Source organism: Hyperolius riggenbachi, chromosome 3 (assembly GCF_040937935.1).
Source record: "Hyperolius riggenbachi isolate aHypRig1 chromosome 3, aHypRig1.pri, whole genome shotgun sequence".
Taxonomy (NCBI): domain Eukaryota; kingdom Metazoa; phylum Chordata; class Amphibia; order Anura; family Hyperoliidae; genus Hyperolius; species Hyperolius riggenbachi.
In genome coordinates this window covers 451,618,846-451,635,463 of record NC_090648.1, presented here as the reverse complement: position 1 = coordinate 451,635,463, position 16,618 = coordinate 451,618,846, and the positions used below count along the sequence as shown (strand labels likewise).

At 44.0% G+C, this 16,618-nt stretch overlaps 1 protein-coding gene across 2 annotated transcripts in view; it reads right to left on the bottom strand.

The window, feature by feature from the left end:
• Positions 1-16,618, bottom strand: part of WEE2 (WEE2 oocyte meiosis inhibiting kinase) — a 42,212-nt gene that overhangs the window by 9,973 nt on the left and 15,621 nt on the right. For both annotated transcript variants that reach the window (XM_068277854.1, XM_068277853.1), the window contains exons 4-10: positions 14,820-14,877; positions 14,540-14,712; positions 12,218-12,339; positions 8,788-8,934; positions 6,921-7,016; positions 4,625-4,710; positions 581-751 (exon numbers count right to left, since the gene is read on the bottom strand). In XM_068277854.1, coding sequence (XP_068133955.1) covers positions 581-751; positions 4,625-4,710; positions 6,921-7,016; positions 8,788-8,934; positions 12,218-12,339; positions 14,540-14,712; positions 14,820-14,877 — 853 coding nt within the window. The remainder of the gene's footprint in view (positions 1-580; positions 752-4,624; positions 4,711-6,920; positions 7,017-8,787; positions 8,935-12,217; positions 12,340-14,539; positions 14,713-14,819; positions 14,878-16,618) is intronic.

Genomic DNA, 16,618 nt, shown 5'->3' with positions numbered 1-16,618 from the left:
TGAATTTGCCTGAGAATATGCTGAAGGATTGACAATTTTCTGTTTTATTTGCCTCATATGTCCTAGGTGAGGAGCATGGATTCTGTGGTATTGGTATTTGCAATAGTTCAGCTTTAAGTGAGCAAGTTACCCATGATGAACCACTCCCAGAAATGCAAGAGTGGTGCATCCTGGGAAACCACACTTACCAATTTAAAGCTGAATTATTGCAAATGTCTTGTTAGGAAGGCAAAATTATATTTAGCATAAAAAAGGTGCAGTTACACAGAGCACCAAATCTTGGAAGGATAAAACTTTAAAATTACAGAAATAATGCTGTTGAATGCTAAGTCTAGTGATCATTTTGAAAGTTATTCTAAAAGTTGGTGGGCAAAAGCCCGTAAGTAGCATTTGTCTGCAATGGCAGCCTCCTTCAGCATATATCCTGTCAAAAAAAGTGACCAATGCAGCAACCTTGTCCCATTTTCCTTCCCTACCCTCCAGTGTAGTATTTGGTTTACACCACTATCAGTTCTATAACCCTGTGAACACAACAGCCAAACCAACCCCCCCTGCCATTCATGACATTTGAGCTCAGTACCTTCAGCAGGTCAAGGAAAGATGGAGAAAGTGACTGGGGGATGTCTGGCAAGTTGCCTTTTCTGATGTAATGCCAACTGTCGTCATTGCATGGGAGAGGAGCGCAACCAGCTGCCACGGCAACAGTCAGACCAAGAGCAAACAGGTCAGCCTTGGGGAGCTGGCTGTAATCCTGCAACCAAAAACAAGGATGTTAGAGTAAAAAAGGAGAAATGCACACAATTCACATGTTGGGGGGGGGGGGGGGGTTTGTCACATGTCAGGTCTGGTTTAACTGCAGTGGGAAATTGGGCTCTTTCACCATTAAAGGGGCACTATAGTGAAATTATGGATTTTCAGTTATATAAATATATGTCAGAGGTCTGATTGTAAACAAATGGTTTGTATGAGGTTATAAGGAGACCCATATATAGATCTCTGTGCAGGTCGAGTTTTCTCTTACTGACGGCAGAGAGTCTGCTCATTCATATGCAGGAGAGGACAGTTGAAATAGCTTGACGCATCATCTCCCCTCCACGGCAGAGGAAATGGGGGCATACTCCAGCTTCCCTTGCACATTGACAACATTTGTTTTGCTAACTCAGAGGTTCTGTGAGGCCCCCTCCAGAAACGCAGGCTATACTATGGACTGCTCAAGTCTGTTACTCGAGCAGAAGAACTGCGAATGTATGGAGTTTGTGGTAAAGTGCTGCCTCTTGAGCTGAGCTGTCCACAGTAGAGCCTGCTAGAGAGGGCCTCAAAGAACCTCGGAGCTAGCAAAACAAACATCAATATGCCCGGAGAGCTGGAGTATGCCACTATTACCTCAACCATGGAGGGGAGGTAAAACGTCCAGAGCTGCCATTTCAACTTTCCTCCCCTCCATATGAATGAGCTGACTCATCTGGCGTCAGTAAGATACCAGACGTCCTGCACAGAGATGATATGTAATGTGTCACTCCTTATAACCTCATACAAGCTTTTTTACAAATCACACCTCTGACATTTATATAACTGAAAATCTATCATTTCGCCATAGTGCCCCTTTAAAGTCTCCAGAACTCGGATGCTGGGCACAGGCATGCAATGGGGTACTGGAATGCAGGTACAACATGACTGCTCTTATGACACTGCAGCTACAACACTGCAGCTAGGAAACCTACAAACAGGTATGGACCAGTATCAAGACCTTGAGGCACCACAGCCAGGAAGACTGAATCCATCCTGTTTGCTGTCCATACACATCAAAATTTAGCATTCATTTCCTGGTACTATGACCAAATCTGCCGGTTCATTAATACTGTATATTCAATCAATTACTTTTTCATGGTCAGTATAATCAGACACAATGGCAACTTTCTGTGCAGAAGGGATGGAGAGAGTGCTGGTACAAACCTAGCTTTTCAAAACACAAGCGCTTGGCTAATGTATTGGAATGGGATGGATCACCAGAGCGATTGATTTTTTTTCGCAAATGCAGGTCTTGCAGCATTTGAGGCGATTCAGCTTCAGTATTAAGTATAGGAAAGTGGAAAATCGCTCTACAAAGCTAGAACAAAAGCTTTACTGTACAAAAAAATTGCGACACCAAAATGCTTAAACCCCCCACCCCCCTCACAAAAAAACCCCACTAGGCATGCCTAGGATAGCTTATAAAAACTTCTAGCGTAATTGCAAATGCTCAGTGCTTTTAGGTGTGCACCAGCCCCGGCAGTAGGGGACCGATGGCAGCACAGCATCAGTAAGATGCTTGCAGTTCCACCAATGCTTAACAGATCTGAAAATCAGAGATGGGAGTTGGGGTTTATACTTACCTGGGGCATCCTCCAGCCCCCTTAGGTGCGTGGGGTCCCTTGCCGTCCTCTTGGAAATCCCCTGGTAATCCAGCCAGTTAAGCGCTTCTGCAAATGTGCAGCCCAGCCGCATGCATACACACAAGCTCCTGTGGATAGAAGCGCAGAAGAACTCAACGCCATATTACCAGGGGAATTTACTAAACAACGGAGGGGCTGGAGAGGATGGCGAGGGACCCCACGCACTTAATGGGGCTGGAGGAAGCCCCAAGTATAAATAACCCCATGATGCCCATCTCAGGTTTACTTCAGCTTTCATACTATATGGAAGTTGTAAAACAAAAAAATTGGCCAAAGTTTGTTGCATGTACCAGCAGGTGCGGACAAAGCCAGCAGTGGGCCCTGTGCAGAATTGAAAGGGGGCCCTGTATTAACGCAGCACACTTATAACTGTTCCTCATGGGTTACAGCAAGAAACATGCAGAAGAGCCTAGAGGATAATCAGGCCCCAACTGTGGTAAAGCTGCATGGGCCCTAGAGGACATGGGGTCCCTGTGCAGCTGCATGGCCCGCATGGGACTGTGCCCCCGTCTGTGTACCAGCCAGGCTTCAGTCTTATAGCTCAGTTTATCTCAACATTTTTGTATGTACCCTTTTGAATGCCTGCGCTCACCAAGTACACCTTGATTTAGTAGAGATCATCTCAGATATTTAATAGTAGTAAGCACCGGTTCACAATTGTGCACATGCAGAACGGAAACAGTAAATGCATCCATAAGGTGGATGATATCCGTCTGTTCCGAGTCATTCACGTCAGCCAGCACACATTACCGCTCACCTGTCCCACCACTGCTCGGTCCCTTCAACAGCCTAGATGCTGGCAGAAGCATGTAGCTCTCCATAGGCTGCAGCAGGCCAACTATCTTCATAGCAACAGGGAGAATTTTCATTGGTCCAACATGAACCAATAAGAATTATCCCTGTTGCTGAGGATTCCCATTGGTCTTTTGCAACCACTGGTCTGTTTTGCAGGGACAGAGTGGCAGTGATGGACGGCGGGACATGAGAGTTTGACATCACGGCGGCGACGGGATGGGGCAAAACGGGCGACACAGATGCAGCCACTAGCCTTGTGAGAACCATGTCCTCAAGCTTTCATTGGACATATTTTCCAGTCCGGGAAAATGTGCCAAGTTGGGATTATGTTCCGCAGGCCATGAATTGTACACGGACGGATCAGTGTATTTTAAGTGGAAGCAGATCCTAAATTTGACATAGGATCCACTTCCTGCGTTTAGGCGGACCTTTAAACACCTTTTGCACGGATACATTTTTTAAGTAAAGTGTGAACTGGCCCTACGTTTCTAAACAATTTTCAGGCATTAATTGCTTTTAATTAGCTAAAATAATTTGGCATTTGTATAGGATTATAATTTTCTAAAAATGCTTAGTTGTACTCAATTATAGCAAGCCCCAAGTAACCCCTGGACCCATCAGAAGAACTTCCTAGGGTACCCATACCACTGGATTTGAACCTCAGTTCTAGTAGACTTAAAATAAGTGAGTGGTAATACTTTTGCCTTGTGGCAAGACTATACAACTTTTCCTGAGGGCATAATGGGCCACAATGCATCTGAATCAGTCTATTAGGTGGTAGACAGAAACCTGAATACAATTCAGCTGTTCAACCACTGATTAACCATTTCACAAATCCAAACCACATTCAGATTTCCAAACTAATGGGCTTACCATGGCAGAAATTATGCAGAAATCTGAATTCAGAGGAACTACTACATTACCACAACTTGGAAATGATAGCACAATTACAGCACTCCGAAGCATTGGCCCAATCAAAGAATGCAGAATTTTTCAGTGGAAATCAGGTTACTGCATCCATTTTAGACCAGAATATTTTGGAAGTATTAGGCCAATCAGAATGCAGCAGTTTACCATGGGGTTGGCAATGCGGTTTCTGCATAATTGCACAAAAGAGCAGATTTTGGCAAAAAAAAAAAAAAAAAAAAAAGGATTTCTGCAGAACTCCATGGAGTCGGAAAGTCACTGAAAAAAAAAAAGGGACATTTTGTTGGAGTTAGAACAGATGCAGTTAGTGATGGTCAGATATGGAGGTTTCTAAGTCAATACAATAAATCAGGTCCAATATAACTGTTCATTGCAGCTACTGCTTCGGATTACAAACCCCCACAAATAATGCAGCCTGCATCTATGATGGTCTTTGTTAGTCACACCCTGAGACTTCCATTCAACCATACCTCTTGCAGAACCTCATTAGCCAGGAACCTGCTGTCACCCTCTTCAACCTGCGGGTTGGTGATGGATGTTACATGACCAAGGTCACCTGGAACAAGCAAAATAAGAATCATCTCTATATGATTCTATATTCCAAAACAGGTTCAACCAGAAAACAAAAGTACAACACCAGCCTGCTCCCTCACATACCCCTGTTGAGCCAGAGAAAGGCAAAAAACCCTTACAAGGCATGGTCCAATTAGCCCCAAAAGGGTAAAAATTCCTTCCCAACTCCAGATGGCAATCAGATAAAATCCCTGGATTAACACCCCTGGGAATTACCTAGTAATTGTAGCCATGGATGGCTTTCAAGGCAAGGAAAGCATCCAAGCCCCCTTTAAATGCAGGTATAGAATTTGCCATAACCACTTCCTGTGGCAATGTGTTCCACGTCTATCACTCTTACTGTAAAGAACCCTTTCCTAAATAAATTGCTAAAACGTTTTTCCTACATGCGCAGATCATGTCCTTTAGTCCTTTGTGAAGGCCTAGGGACAAAAAGCTCATCTGCCAAGCTTTTATATTGCCCTCTGACGTATTGATACATGTTAATTAGATCCCCTCTAAGGCGTCTTTTCTCTAGACTAAATAAACCCAGTTTATCTAACCTTTCTTGGTAAGTGAGACCTTCCATCCCACGTATCAATTTTGTTGCTAGTCTCTGCACCTGCTCTAAAACAGCAATATCTTTCCTATGATGTGGTGCCCAGAACTGAATTCCATATTCCAGATGTGGCCTTACTTGAGAGTTAAACAGGGGCAATATATTAGAATCTCAAGTTTTTATTTCCCTTTTAATGCATCCCAAAATTATATTCGCTTTAGCTGCAGCGGCTTGGCGTTGACTACAATTTTTTTTTAACTTGTGGAGGAGTACTCCTAAGTCCTTCTCCAAGTCTGATGTCCCCCTTCTTTATCCATTTTGTATGGTGTTAGACCAAAATGCATGACTTTAAATTTTTCAACAGTAAATTTCATCTGCAATTTACAGTATATGCCTATATAGCATTAGTCATTTTATCTTGATTAACCCCCAATGCATACAGTGCACCCATTGAACAGCTCCATAAAAAAGGCATAGAAGTGTTTTTCTAACCTTTTTATGCTTTTGCCAAAACATACCTATTCAGGCTTATACATTTTTTCCACAGTAAAGTCAGCACCATCAATTAGTATTTTAATGGTGGATGTAGGGAGTTGATGTTAAATGTCCATAAGATGTGATGCTGAACGGCTTGAAGGTCGGTTAGACCGAAATAGCAAAGCTGTCGCTGTTACGGATTGTTCCTCATGCTGCTTTGATACAATAGATGGTGCTGACTACTGTGGATGGCTTACTGGAGTGTCGGAAGATACTGAGGGTCATAGCACAGCAATCATTCCTCTCCTGGGTGCTTGCTTCCCACTGGGAAAATGTAAGTTTTTTACTTTATTTTAGACCTTACTGTAAAATGAAGTGCCCATGTTCAACTTAGCGTCCCAAGTCCAAAGCTAGGAGGGCCCAGAGCTAGGAGGCCCCCCCCCCCCTCTTCCCAACTACTTCTTCACTCCCTCTGACAAAGGGTTCATCCTTCAGATTAGGAGTTTTTTGTGGCTACTCTTGCTATGGATGTGAAGATTGTGGCTACTCTTGCTATGGATGTGAAGATTATGTCCACACTTTTTGCACCCTGCAAGATGGGCTCCCAGGCTATGAGTATCACCATGGGGTAGGCAAGGGAAAGGGCGTGAACATTAACTGGCACCATCAAAAGTTTTACTGGGGGCTCCATGCTTTGTAGTTCTGCTCCTGGGGGTGCAACTACAGAGGAACGTCCCCTGCTACTGCAGGTGGGCCCAGAGCTGTAAGGAGGCACCAACTACTGCACTCCCTCTGATAAAGGGGTCCATCCTTCGGATTAGGGGTTTTTGTGGCTCCACTTGTTATGGGTGTAAAGATTACTATGCCACACATTTTATGAACCTTTCAAGATGGGACCCAGGGTGTAAATATCACCAGGGATAAGAGCACTGGAGGGGACAGTGAGCTGCCTTTCATCCAGTAGCCCCCTGTAGGCACAATCCTAGAGTACCTACTGGTTAATCTGGGACTGGATAGTAAAAGTCATGCTGCTTTGCCATTGGACAGCATATGAGCATGCTACCCTTGTCAGACGGAGACATTACCATTCTGAAAATATGAATGGGACTTTCTGAAGGTTTAGCTTTTAAATGCTACAAAATAATACTTTCCCTTGCAGGCAAACACTTAGAGCTCACCAATTTTATACATTATGTTGACAGAGGATGGATCATCTTCGCCATCACTGTCGTCCTGCCCTACTTCAGTCATCTTCCTGCAGATGAAAATATTACCTAAGAACAAAAAGAAGAAAACAATAAGCTGACATACTGTAAGGATGGACCAGGTCATTTGGGCACAGCAATATAGCAGGAATCCCGCACCCAAGTGGCAAGTTGGGCACTTGATGCTTAATATTTATAAAGCACCGACATCTTCCACAGTTCTGTACAGAGTATATATACCGGTAGTCTTGTCACTGTCCCTCAAAGGAGCTCACAATCTAGTCCCTACCATAGTCCTATGTCTAGGTTTGTATTGTGTAGTGCATGGATATTTTAGTCTAGGGCCAATTTTTAGGGGAAGCCAGTTAACTTATCTATGTTTTGGGGATATGGGAGGAAACCAGAGTGTCCGGAGGAAACCCACACAGACACGGGGAGAACATACAAACTCACTGCAGAGGTTGACCTAGCTGATTCGAACTGGGGACCCAGCGATGCAAGGCGAGAGCGCTAACCACGGTGGCGTAGCAGATCAGCTACTACCTGTAATTGTTTAGGCACCAGGTTTCTGCAGTTTGGATTAGGCGCCTAGAGGCAGGGCTTAAGCCAACTCAAGCAGTCCTGTTACAAGTGCTTATTTAGAAATAAGGCGAATGCCAATTTACAGAAGCCTGAATAAAAGTACAGCGTCTAGGAATATATTGGCACTTTGTTAATAAGATTGATACAAAGTTAATATGCAGTTCTTATTGGAAAATCTGTTTTCAGGGCTTACTAAACTAGAAGAATGGTGATGGCATGGTTAGCTCTGACCTGGTAGCTTGGAGGGCTTAATTTGAATTTCCAAAAGAATCTTGGTAGGGAATAGGTTCCCCTGAGGACTATCTCCAACAATTCATAACAAATTGCCAAATACAGTGGCCAACAAGACCGATGTGTTTAATCATGGCAAGAATGCAAGTTTGCCCTTATAGTGCAGTACTTAAAGTGAACCTCCGGACTAAAAATCGACTCAGCAGCACTGAAAAGGCCTGGTGTTTAACAGTTTCACAGCATCAGAACTTTGTTTCTCTTATCCAAGCCTCATTTTTAGCTGCACAGAAGAAAAATGCCCGGGCTTTTTTCCCCTGATGCTGTGCAAAGCATGATGGGATTTCTGATGTTGTTGCTCTCATTCTGCTGTTTTGGTGCAGATTTTTTTTTTTTTACATTTTGAATTTGACATTTGAAGCCTAGCGCGTGCAGCTGGGAGGGGTAATCAGGACACAGGACAGTTGGAACTGTGTCTCCTGTTCCTTGTCACCTCCTTTCAACCAAAAAGATGGCTGCCCCCATGACAAAGATGGCAGCCCCCATGAATCACAAACATTGCCTGTTCCTTTAAAACAGGGTGGGTAAGAGATTAAAATTGCCTATCTATTCTAATTAACATAACTAATGTAACTTAATGACAGTATGTTTGTTTAGGCTGAAGTTCCTCTTTAAGGTTATCACTTGCGTTGGTAAAAACTATCCACTGACACAGCAGAACTTTAGAAGGTACAGACATGTCACCAGCTGTTCAAAGGAGCTCATAATTTCTACCATGATCATAGTCAAATGCATAGTCTATGGCCACCGTGTAGATAAACTAATAAACAGTAACAGGTTTTTGGAATGTGGGAGCAAACCAGAATGCCTGGGTGAAGCCCATGCAAACTGTTCTGTCCAAAACTCAGACCTCCGGTGCTGCAAGGAGCAAGTGCTCTCCACAACACCAGGCTGCTTGGAGGACACGGAGGACTGATTGAGGGCAGCGAACTGATGCAAAGAAATTAATGGAATAGCTGTTGATACCAACTTGGCTTGATGTCCATGTGAACCAGTCCAGAGCTGTGGATATATTTCAGCCCCATGGACACTTGTAAAAGAATCTCCTTCAGCTGCATCTCTGTTACTAGTTGGTTGGTCTTCCTGTTCTCTGTCACCAGGTCCTGCAGACTTCCACCTGAAGTTAGAAATACTTTGTCAGACTTTATGAGGGCAACAATCATTAAACAACATTTAAGTCCAGCTAGTGTAGATATTAGTCCTCTCCAGGAACATACTGGAAGTCATGTCCCCATGCTGGAGACTTTTCCCCTCACACCTTATACTGAGTGGAACATTTCCATGCATCAATAGAACGTCTAAATTGCACAAGGGTTATGGCCTCATTTCCCTATAGCGCACTTTCATGCACACTTATGGAAACAAGATCGCAGGGACAGCAGACTGCATGGTTTGCGGTTTCCATTCCTGCACTGCGAGATATAGTGCGAGTATAATAATTAGCACCATATAATGATCATTCAGTAGGATTGGGATCTCAAGCTCCACCCCCAAAAGTGACATGCAACAGAGCCGCGCAGCTCTGCGTTGCAGCGGAAACGAGCCCTAAGACAGGTTCTTATTGTGGCAACTTGCCTTCCTTCCTGTCCATGTGACCACAAAGTTCCCATTTGAGATTCTAAAGCTGTGCAAATCCCACATTATAAATCCCTAGCAGCTCTTAAACTGGAAGGCTATAAACCACCTCCAAAACAAAGTTTGCCAGGTTCTCAGGAAACTTTCATATTGGGAACAAAGTTAAATACACACCCCATATGCTCATTCTAAAAGGGAATGTACCAGATTGGTGTCTAGTGAGGGGATGTGATAGCAAAAATATGGAGGGAATTATTGCCAGTTACTTTCAATTTCCTGGATGTAAAGCAAATCATCCAGTTACATTACTTTCTATAGTTTCTATAGATCAGGTGTGCTACATACTAGACAGGAGTATCAACCAGTGAATTAGCATAACAGCCAGCCAACAAGCATTTGTAAAGCGCTTTTCTTCCTTTCGGACCGAAAGTGCATGGCCAAGCCATGAAAAGATCATATGGCGCCTCAGATCCAGGACATCCCTCTGCTTCTGTATATGCAGAGTAATAGCTCTATTGATTAGAGATGGCCCGAACCTCCGATTTTCTGTTCGCGAACTTCCACAAAAGTTCGGTTCGCACAAACTTGAGACCCGCAATAGACTTCAATGATGAGGCGAACTTGAAAAACTAGAAACACTTTTCCCTCACTTTTCTGGCCAGCATGTTTCAAGGGGTCCAACATCTGCGTTTTTGCATGGATGAGCCAGTCCGACGAAGGCTTTTTATAAGTCGAAAGCTCACTGTTTATCCATCTCTAAGTTAGTCAATAAATGGTATCCTGATTCAAAACTTTTTGCATGGATGAGTGGGATATTCCAAAAGTCCCAGAGAAAAATCTGGATTTGGTGCATTTTAGGAAAAAAAAAAAAAAATTTGCTACCCAGAGAAAAATAGCTTCTTGCACTTATACAGTAGAAAACTGGGAATTCAGGCACCATAAGGAGTTTCTCTTTAAATATTGCAGTGACCCTGACAAGTAAAAAGCCAGGCATATATAGCTTCAGTCCATAATAAATGAGTCCATAGGCCCCACACAGATCATCTTGTTTATCCATCATGGACTGAAGCTGTATATGCCCAGCTTTTTGCATTTGTTACCGCATTATTTAAAAAAAATTCTGACTAACAAGTTCTATCGAATTTGCTCAGTGTGCAGTCAGTGCAATACAATAATTCTAGAGTAGGGTTTAGGGGATCCATCTGAAAATGGCGCCTGCAAATAATGGCGCACGGTGTTGCCGGTAATCAGTTTGTCGCTTATCGCTATTTAACGTTAAAGCCTTATTGTTATTTAGCTCTATTTTATTGAAAATTAGCGTTAACATTGCATCGTTCTTTATCATTGTAAAAAGCGGTGATGTAAAAAGGTATACCTAACCCTACTCACACAGAACCCTCTATACCTATCCCTAACCCCCAACCACCCCCCTAGTGGTGCCCAACCCCCCGGTGGTGCCTAAACCCCAAATCCCCCCTGGTGGTGCCCAACCCCAAATCCCCCCTGGTGGTGCCCAACCCCAAATCCCCCCTGGTGGTGCCCAACCCCAAATCCCCCCTGGTGGTGCCCAACCCCAAATCCCCCCTGGTGGTGCCCAACCCCAAATCCCCCCTGGTGGTGCCCAACCCCAAATCCCCCCTGGTGGTGCCCAACCCCAAATCCAGAGCATCATGGCAACAGGTTCCAGCGACGCCTCTGGTTATAATGCCTTGGCTCTCCAAAGCAACTCTAACCCAGAGCAGGATCATTCACCAGGCAACCTAGGTAGGTGCTTGGGGCCTAGTAGGGGTCAAGGGGCCCACCAACCACCTTCGATATTTCCACCTCAGCTTACCAAAACAACCACAAGGGGTGCCAAATCTACTACCTTGCTTAGGGCCTCAGTACATTTTAATCCATCTCTACTGTAACCCAGTGCCCAGATCAGTGGACAGCCGCTATTCTAGCACCAGGACAGAATTGGCCATGAAAGAAACATACATGTAAGGGATGGAGGGTGTGCACATATCTTATGAGGCTTTGTGGACACAAAGGTTAATATTCTTTGTGCAATAATTCCACAGTGCAAGATGCTATAAATGAACCTATACATTATGATGACATGAAATAGACACCCACATATGATTACACCTGATATAAATTCCAGCAAACCAGTCCATTGTCACACCCCACCAAGCTATATTTAGTTCATACTAGCAAAACCTGGAACTGTGGAATAACTTACTTCTATTCACCTAGAAGTCATCCAGGTCAGCCCTAAACAAGCTTTCACTAGACCTCAGTTTATGATCTGGCCAGAGTGATGCAGAGTACTGTCTCTTACCCACTAGCCGCGTCAGCAGCAGTACATCTACGCCTGTGATTGGTCTCTTACTGCTTCCGGGGGCGTAGATATATTAGTCTTCTGTAATCTATGGGCAGCACGCTGCTCCCATCATCATCAAAGTAAATCTTTTACATTAAAAAAAAACCCACAGTTGCTTAATTTTTAAGATGTATGTCAAGAGCACATTACTGTTATTTTGGAAAATATGGGCTTATAATTAGGGATGGAAGATAAAATGAAAAAAATGCACCTTTATTTCCAAATATTGGCACCATACATTGTACTAGGGAAATATTTTGAGTAATAACTGGGGAAGTGAAATAGATGTTTTAAATTACAGTAGCAGGAATTTAAAAACTAATGGCTGAAAACTGGGAAATGTTTTCCATTTCCTACCTTTTCTTATTCCTGTTAGAATGCATTTAGCATAAACATTCTTAGCAAAACATACCACCCCAAGAAAGCCTAATTGGAGGAGAAAAAAAAAAAAAAAAGTTACCATTGCAGTACTCATTCTGGATGATCATGTGGTCGTCCTCGGCCCAGGCAGAGTAATAACGGACAACATGAGGGTGATGACCCAACACAGCATGGGCATAGACCTCTCGCAGTGCCAGCTGCCTGTGAAGCGAGAAGGCTTACATCATTTCTACAATGCAACTTTAAAGTTTTCATGAAGACATTTTGCAAGGCATGCTGGACTTGAGCCATTCAAAAACACTCCCATTTTCACACTACATATTTACATCATATATGGTGGAATTCTTGGCCATTGGTGCCGATGGAAAATATCGGCTTTCGGTCGCCAAAAGAAATCTGAGTGCCCAGTAGTGGGCACCGGGCCCATTGAACAGAAATTTGTCATTTTGAGAATGTGTTTTGAAAAATATATGTTGAAATTCATTTGGACAATTAGAATTGTAAATTATGTTAGGTGCCACCAGGGGAGGGTTCTGCTCCACGCCGATTGGCGTGAATGGCTCTGGGTGAAGTTTGCAGGGGCTCGCGCACCGATGTGCGCACATCCCTGCATCAGTCTCTCAGCGCTAGGGACTGTTAGACAAAACCGCCGTCTAACAATGTACAGTGCTGTGATCAAAGGCAGCGCTGTACTGGGGACAGCCATGTGACAGCTGTCCTCTGGAGGCAGGGAAGTGATCTGCTGTCATAGGCTAAAGCCTATGACAGCTGATCACACTGATTGGCTGGCGGAGGGTGCTGTGGTTAAAGAAAACTAAAAATAGGAATTTATAAAAATAAAGCTTTATTTAAAAAAATAAACAAAGCAGGAGGGATCAGAGGCCACCCACAGAGAACTGTGTTGATGGGCAGAAGGTGGTGGTGGGGGGGGGGGGGGGATCACTTGTGTGCCGAGTTGTGCGGCCCTGCAGCGAGGCTTTAAAGCTGTAGTGGCCTATTTTGTTAAAAATTGCCTGGTCACTAGGAGGATTTAAGACCACGGCCCTCAAGAGGTTAATACTGTTATTTTTACATAAAGATAAAGAAGAAACCATAAAAATAATATTTTATAATTTCAGCTATACCCCGACTGCCATTTTTTCCTGCCACCCTAATCTGATGTATGCAGAGACCACTTTTAAATGCATGGAGGTTTAATGTGCTTCAGAAACAACCTTTGTAGACATTGTGGTCACTGCTCAGCACGAGAAGGCCTCAAGTTCTCCCAACTCCTACAGCTCTTCTGGAAAGGTAGCTATTCAGATGTATTGCATTATGAGAAGCTCATGTCCAGAGTTTACAAGCATAAACTGCATTGTTTTGGTGATGCCTTCATAAATAACCAGGTCTGGACTTAGTTGTGTTACAAAGCAATTCTCAGGAAATCATTTGATCTGCAGGTAACTGAATAACCACAGTTGTGAACAAGTCACACCACCCCCTGAAGCCAGACATCCAATGGACATGGACCTGTTAACCACCCTGGAGTTCAATTAATCGCGGCCATGGATGGCTTAAAAAATAAAAAAAAACAAATAAATTGTGTTTAAGTTGGTGTAGCTAGCACTGGGCTAGCTACACTTCCAGGCCCCCCCCCCCCCCCCCATCGCCGCCAGCGATATTTACCTGGCCACGATCCCGCTATTGCCAAGACTTCCGCCATACCTTCAGGCGTTGCTATGGCGACGATCGGGCATGACCTCATCGACGTCATGCGCAGTCCCGATCACCACCATAGCGACCCCTGGGGGCTATGGAGAGGCTGCGCCAGCGCAGGATCGGGGGGCAAGCATAAAACAGCGGTGATTGGGGGGGGATCAGAGCGGATCAGTGGTGATCGGAGGGGTGAAGTAGCTAGTCAAGTGCTATCTGCACCCCCTCCGAAAATCTGGTGGAAAAAGACCCTCCAGGGGCTGAGCAATCCACCGCGGTGGTAATGGACGAGCTAAGCTAGTCATTACCGCCAAGGTAGTTAATCTGTGTACACTGCTTCCACTTACCACGAGCCACTATTCAGCTACTACCCACCCCACTGCTAATTACATAGACACTTCATGTATGCCATGGAAGGTGGTCTTCACTTGATATAGCCAAAGGATCGACTTTGGAATCTTGCTCCCTCTTACAAGGATGAATGACATGGACAGAGAAGGGCCCGTGTATGTGAGGAGATGCCTCCCATTGTGTTTTCCCCATTCCCTTACCTAGCACTTATTTCCTATGCCATAACCTGAGCATTTGTAAATAAACCCCTTTTTACCCTTTAAAATGAGGTAAAGTGGTCGTCGTCAATAAGTAAGCAACAAAAGCTAGAGTACATCATACATGAACGATTCCAAAAAAAACACAAGTGATAACTCACTCATCCATGGAGCCAGCTAAAGGCTTCTTGGAGCGCTTAATGGCATAGACACACCCATCCAGCCTCTTCACGCACTTATAGACCGCCCCATACTCCCCTGATCCAATTTTCTCAATCTCCAGGAACTCAGTCTTGTATCGGGAGACCATGTTTGTTTCACGCAACACCAGCCTCTGAAATGGAGACAAGTTTAGAGCCATTGTGCTAAGAATTGCTTTAGTACAATCACGTCACAAGGACAGCCAGTCCAGTGGAACCAGTGATTTATGCCATTACATACCTGTGAATGAAAGGGTAGGGAATGGTCCTTCTCCCTGTACTTCAGTGGTGGATCATTGCTGGAAACAGAGGGTAGATGTTACAACTACTTCATCAGCAGAAAGTCATGCTATGTCAAGTGCACAGTTCCCAGACCCGCTCAATCTTCCCTGCACAGGGGTTTTAGTCAGACAAACCAGGCACAGGCCTGGAGTGACACTTGCAGTAGAGGGCACCACAGAGCTATTAGCATGCTTTGCTTTAGATAATTTATATACCACTGCTTGTTTTGACAGGGATAAGCAATTTTAACACCAAAATGGGCACTGCTGATTAGCCTAACAAAGAAGATCTGAATAGCATAACAATGACATGGCTGCAATTTTAGCTTGATTGTAGCAGGTCTCGACTTTCAGGACAATATATCAACCTGTAAAGACCCAATCTGTACATAAACGTGTGAGGGACGGTCTGTTTGTGGGTGTGCCTACAATAGAGATGGTAATGCTTAGAAGAACTCATGGAGAAGCATGTGATCAATTTGATCAGCTGATAGATTTGTAAGGTTCTAATTTGCTGTGATGACTTCCTGGTTTACCGCATGATCATGACCAGCAAATCAGGGCCTTACAAATAATCAGCTGATCAAATTGATCACATGCTTCTCCGTAAGTTCTAAGCATTGCCATCCCTAGTCTACACACCCATTATAAGAATTATTGGAAGGTTTTATGTGGAGCTCATGATTTCGGCCCAAGGAGGTCTATTGTGCCTGGTAAGAACTTGTGTCTTTTATAGACTTCATTTGAGGAACAACATTTCTGCATATAGTCTGAATTTGATACAACTCACGTTTGCCATGACCTTTCTAGCTAGCACTGAAATGCCTAGAAACAACCCTGTCCCTGCTTAAAGGTACTTTACATTATGGTGAATGCACTGAATGCAACAGGTGAAGTGGTGACACCCAGATAACCCCCTATTGTAGCAGGGAAAAAACCCACCATCAGGATGAACAAAACCCATAATTTTTTTTTTTTTAACGCTTACCATAATTTTCTTTCCCTGGTCCCTCCATGTCAGCATGATGGTGTCAAGCTCTTGAACCCAGAACATATTTTAACCACTTAAGGACCCCCCCCCCCTTTTTTTTTAATATATACACACTTAATTTCTCTCCCTCCCCCCTGAGAGCAAATCAGTGTGATCAGCTCTTATAGGCATCAGCCTATGAGAGGCGATCACTTTGTTAGCCACTCAAGGGGACAGCTCAGTGAGAGCTGTCCCCATACAGCGCTGCAGGAGATCATAGCACTGTACATACAAACATGTTCTGTTACACAGCCTTTCAGACTGAACACGGAGCTCCGCGTCTTGGCAGAAAACGATCGCGCATGCGCTCCCTGCTAATCTCCGCCCCCAGGAACACTGAACCATGCAAACAGCACTGGATGCAGTATCAGGAAATTTGATTGACCACTACATTTGCCAGCAATCGAGGGAAACTCACTGGGTACTGGTGCAGACTTAAAGGCACCATGAAGGAGATTTTATTTCTCTATTTAAAACCACTCTTTCCCTGACGCCACCCGTCAGTACATCTGTGACAGTCCCTCTTTGGGAACCAAGTCCCTCTGTCTTTATTTGTCCCTCTTTCAGGACAGATTTACAGACCTATGTAAATAGATGTACTAAAAAAATGCATATGACTTGACTGATTTTTTTTATATTAACATTCAAAAACATCAAAGAATATTGATAGAAAGAACCAGTGTGGTCTTAAAACTATTTTACAAAATAATTGAGGCATGCATCACTAGG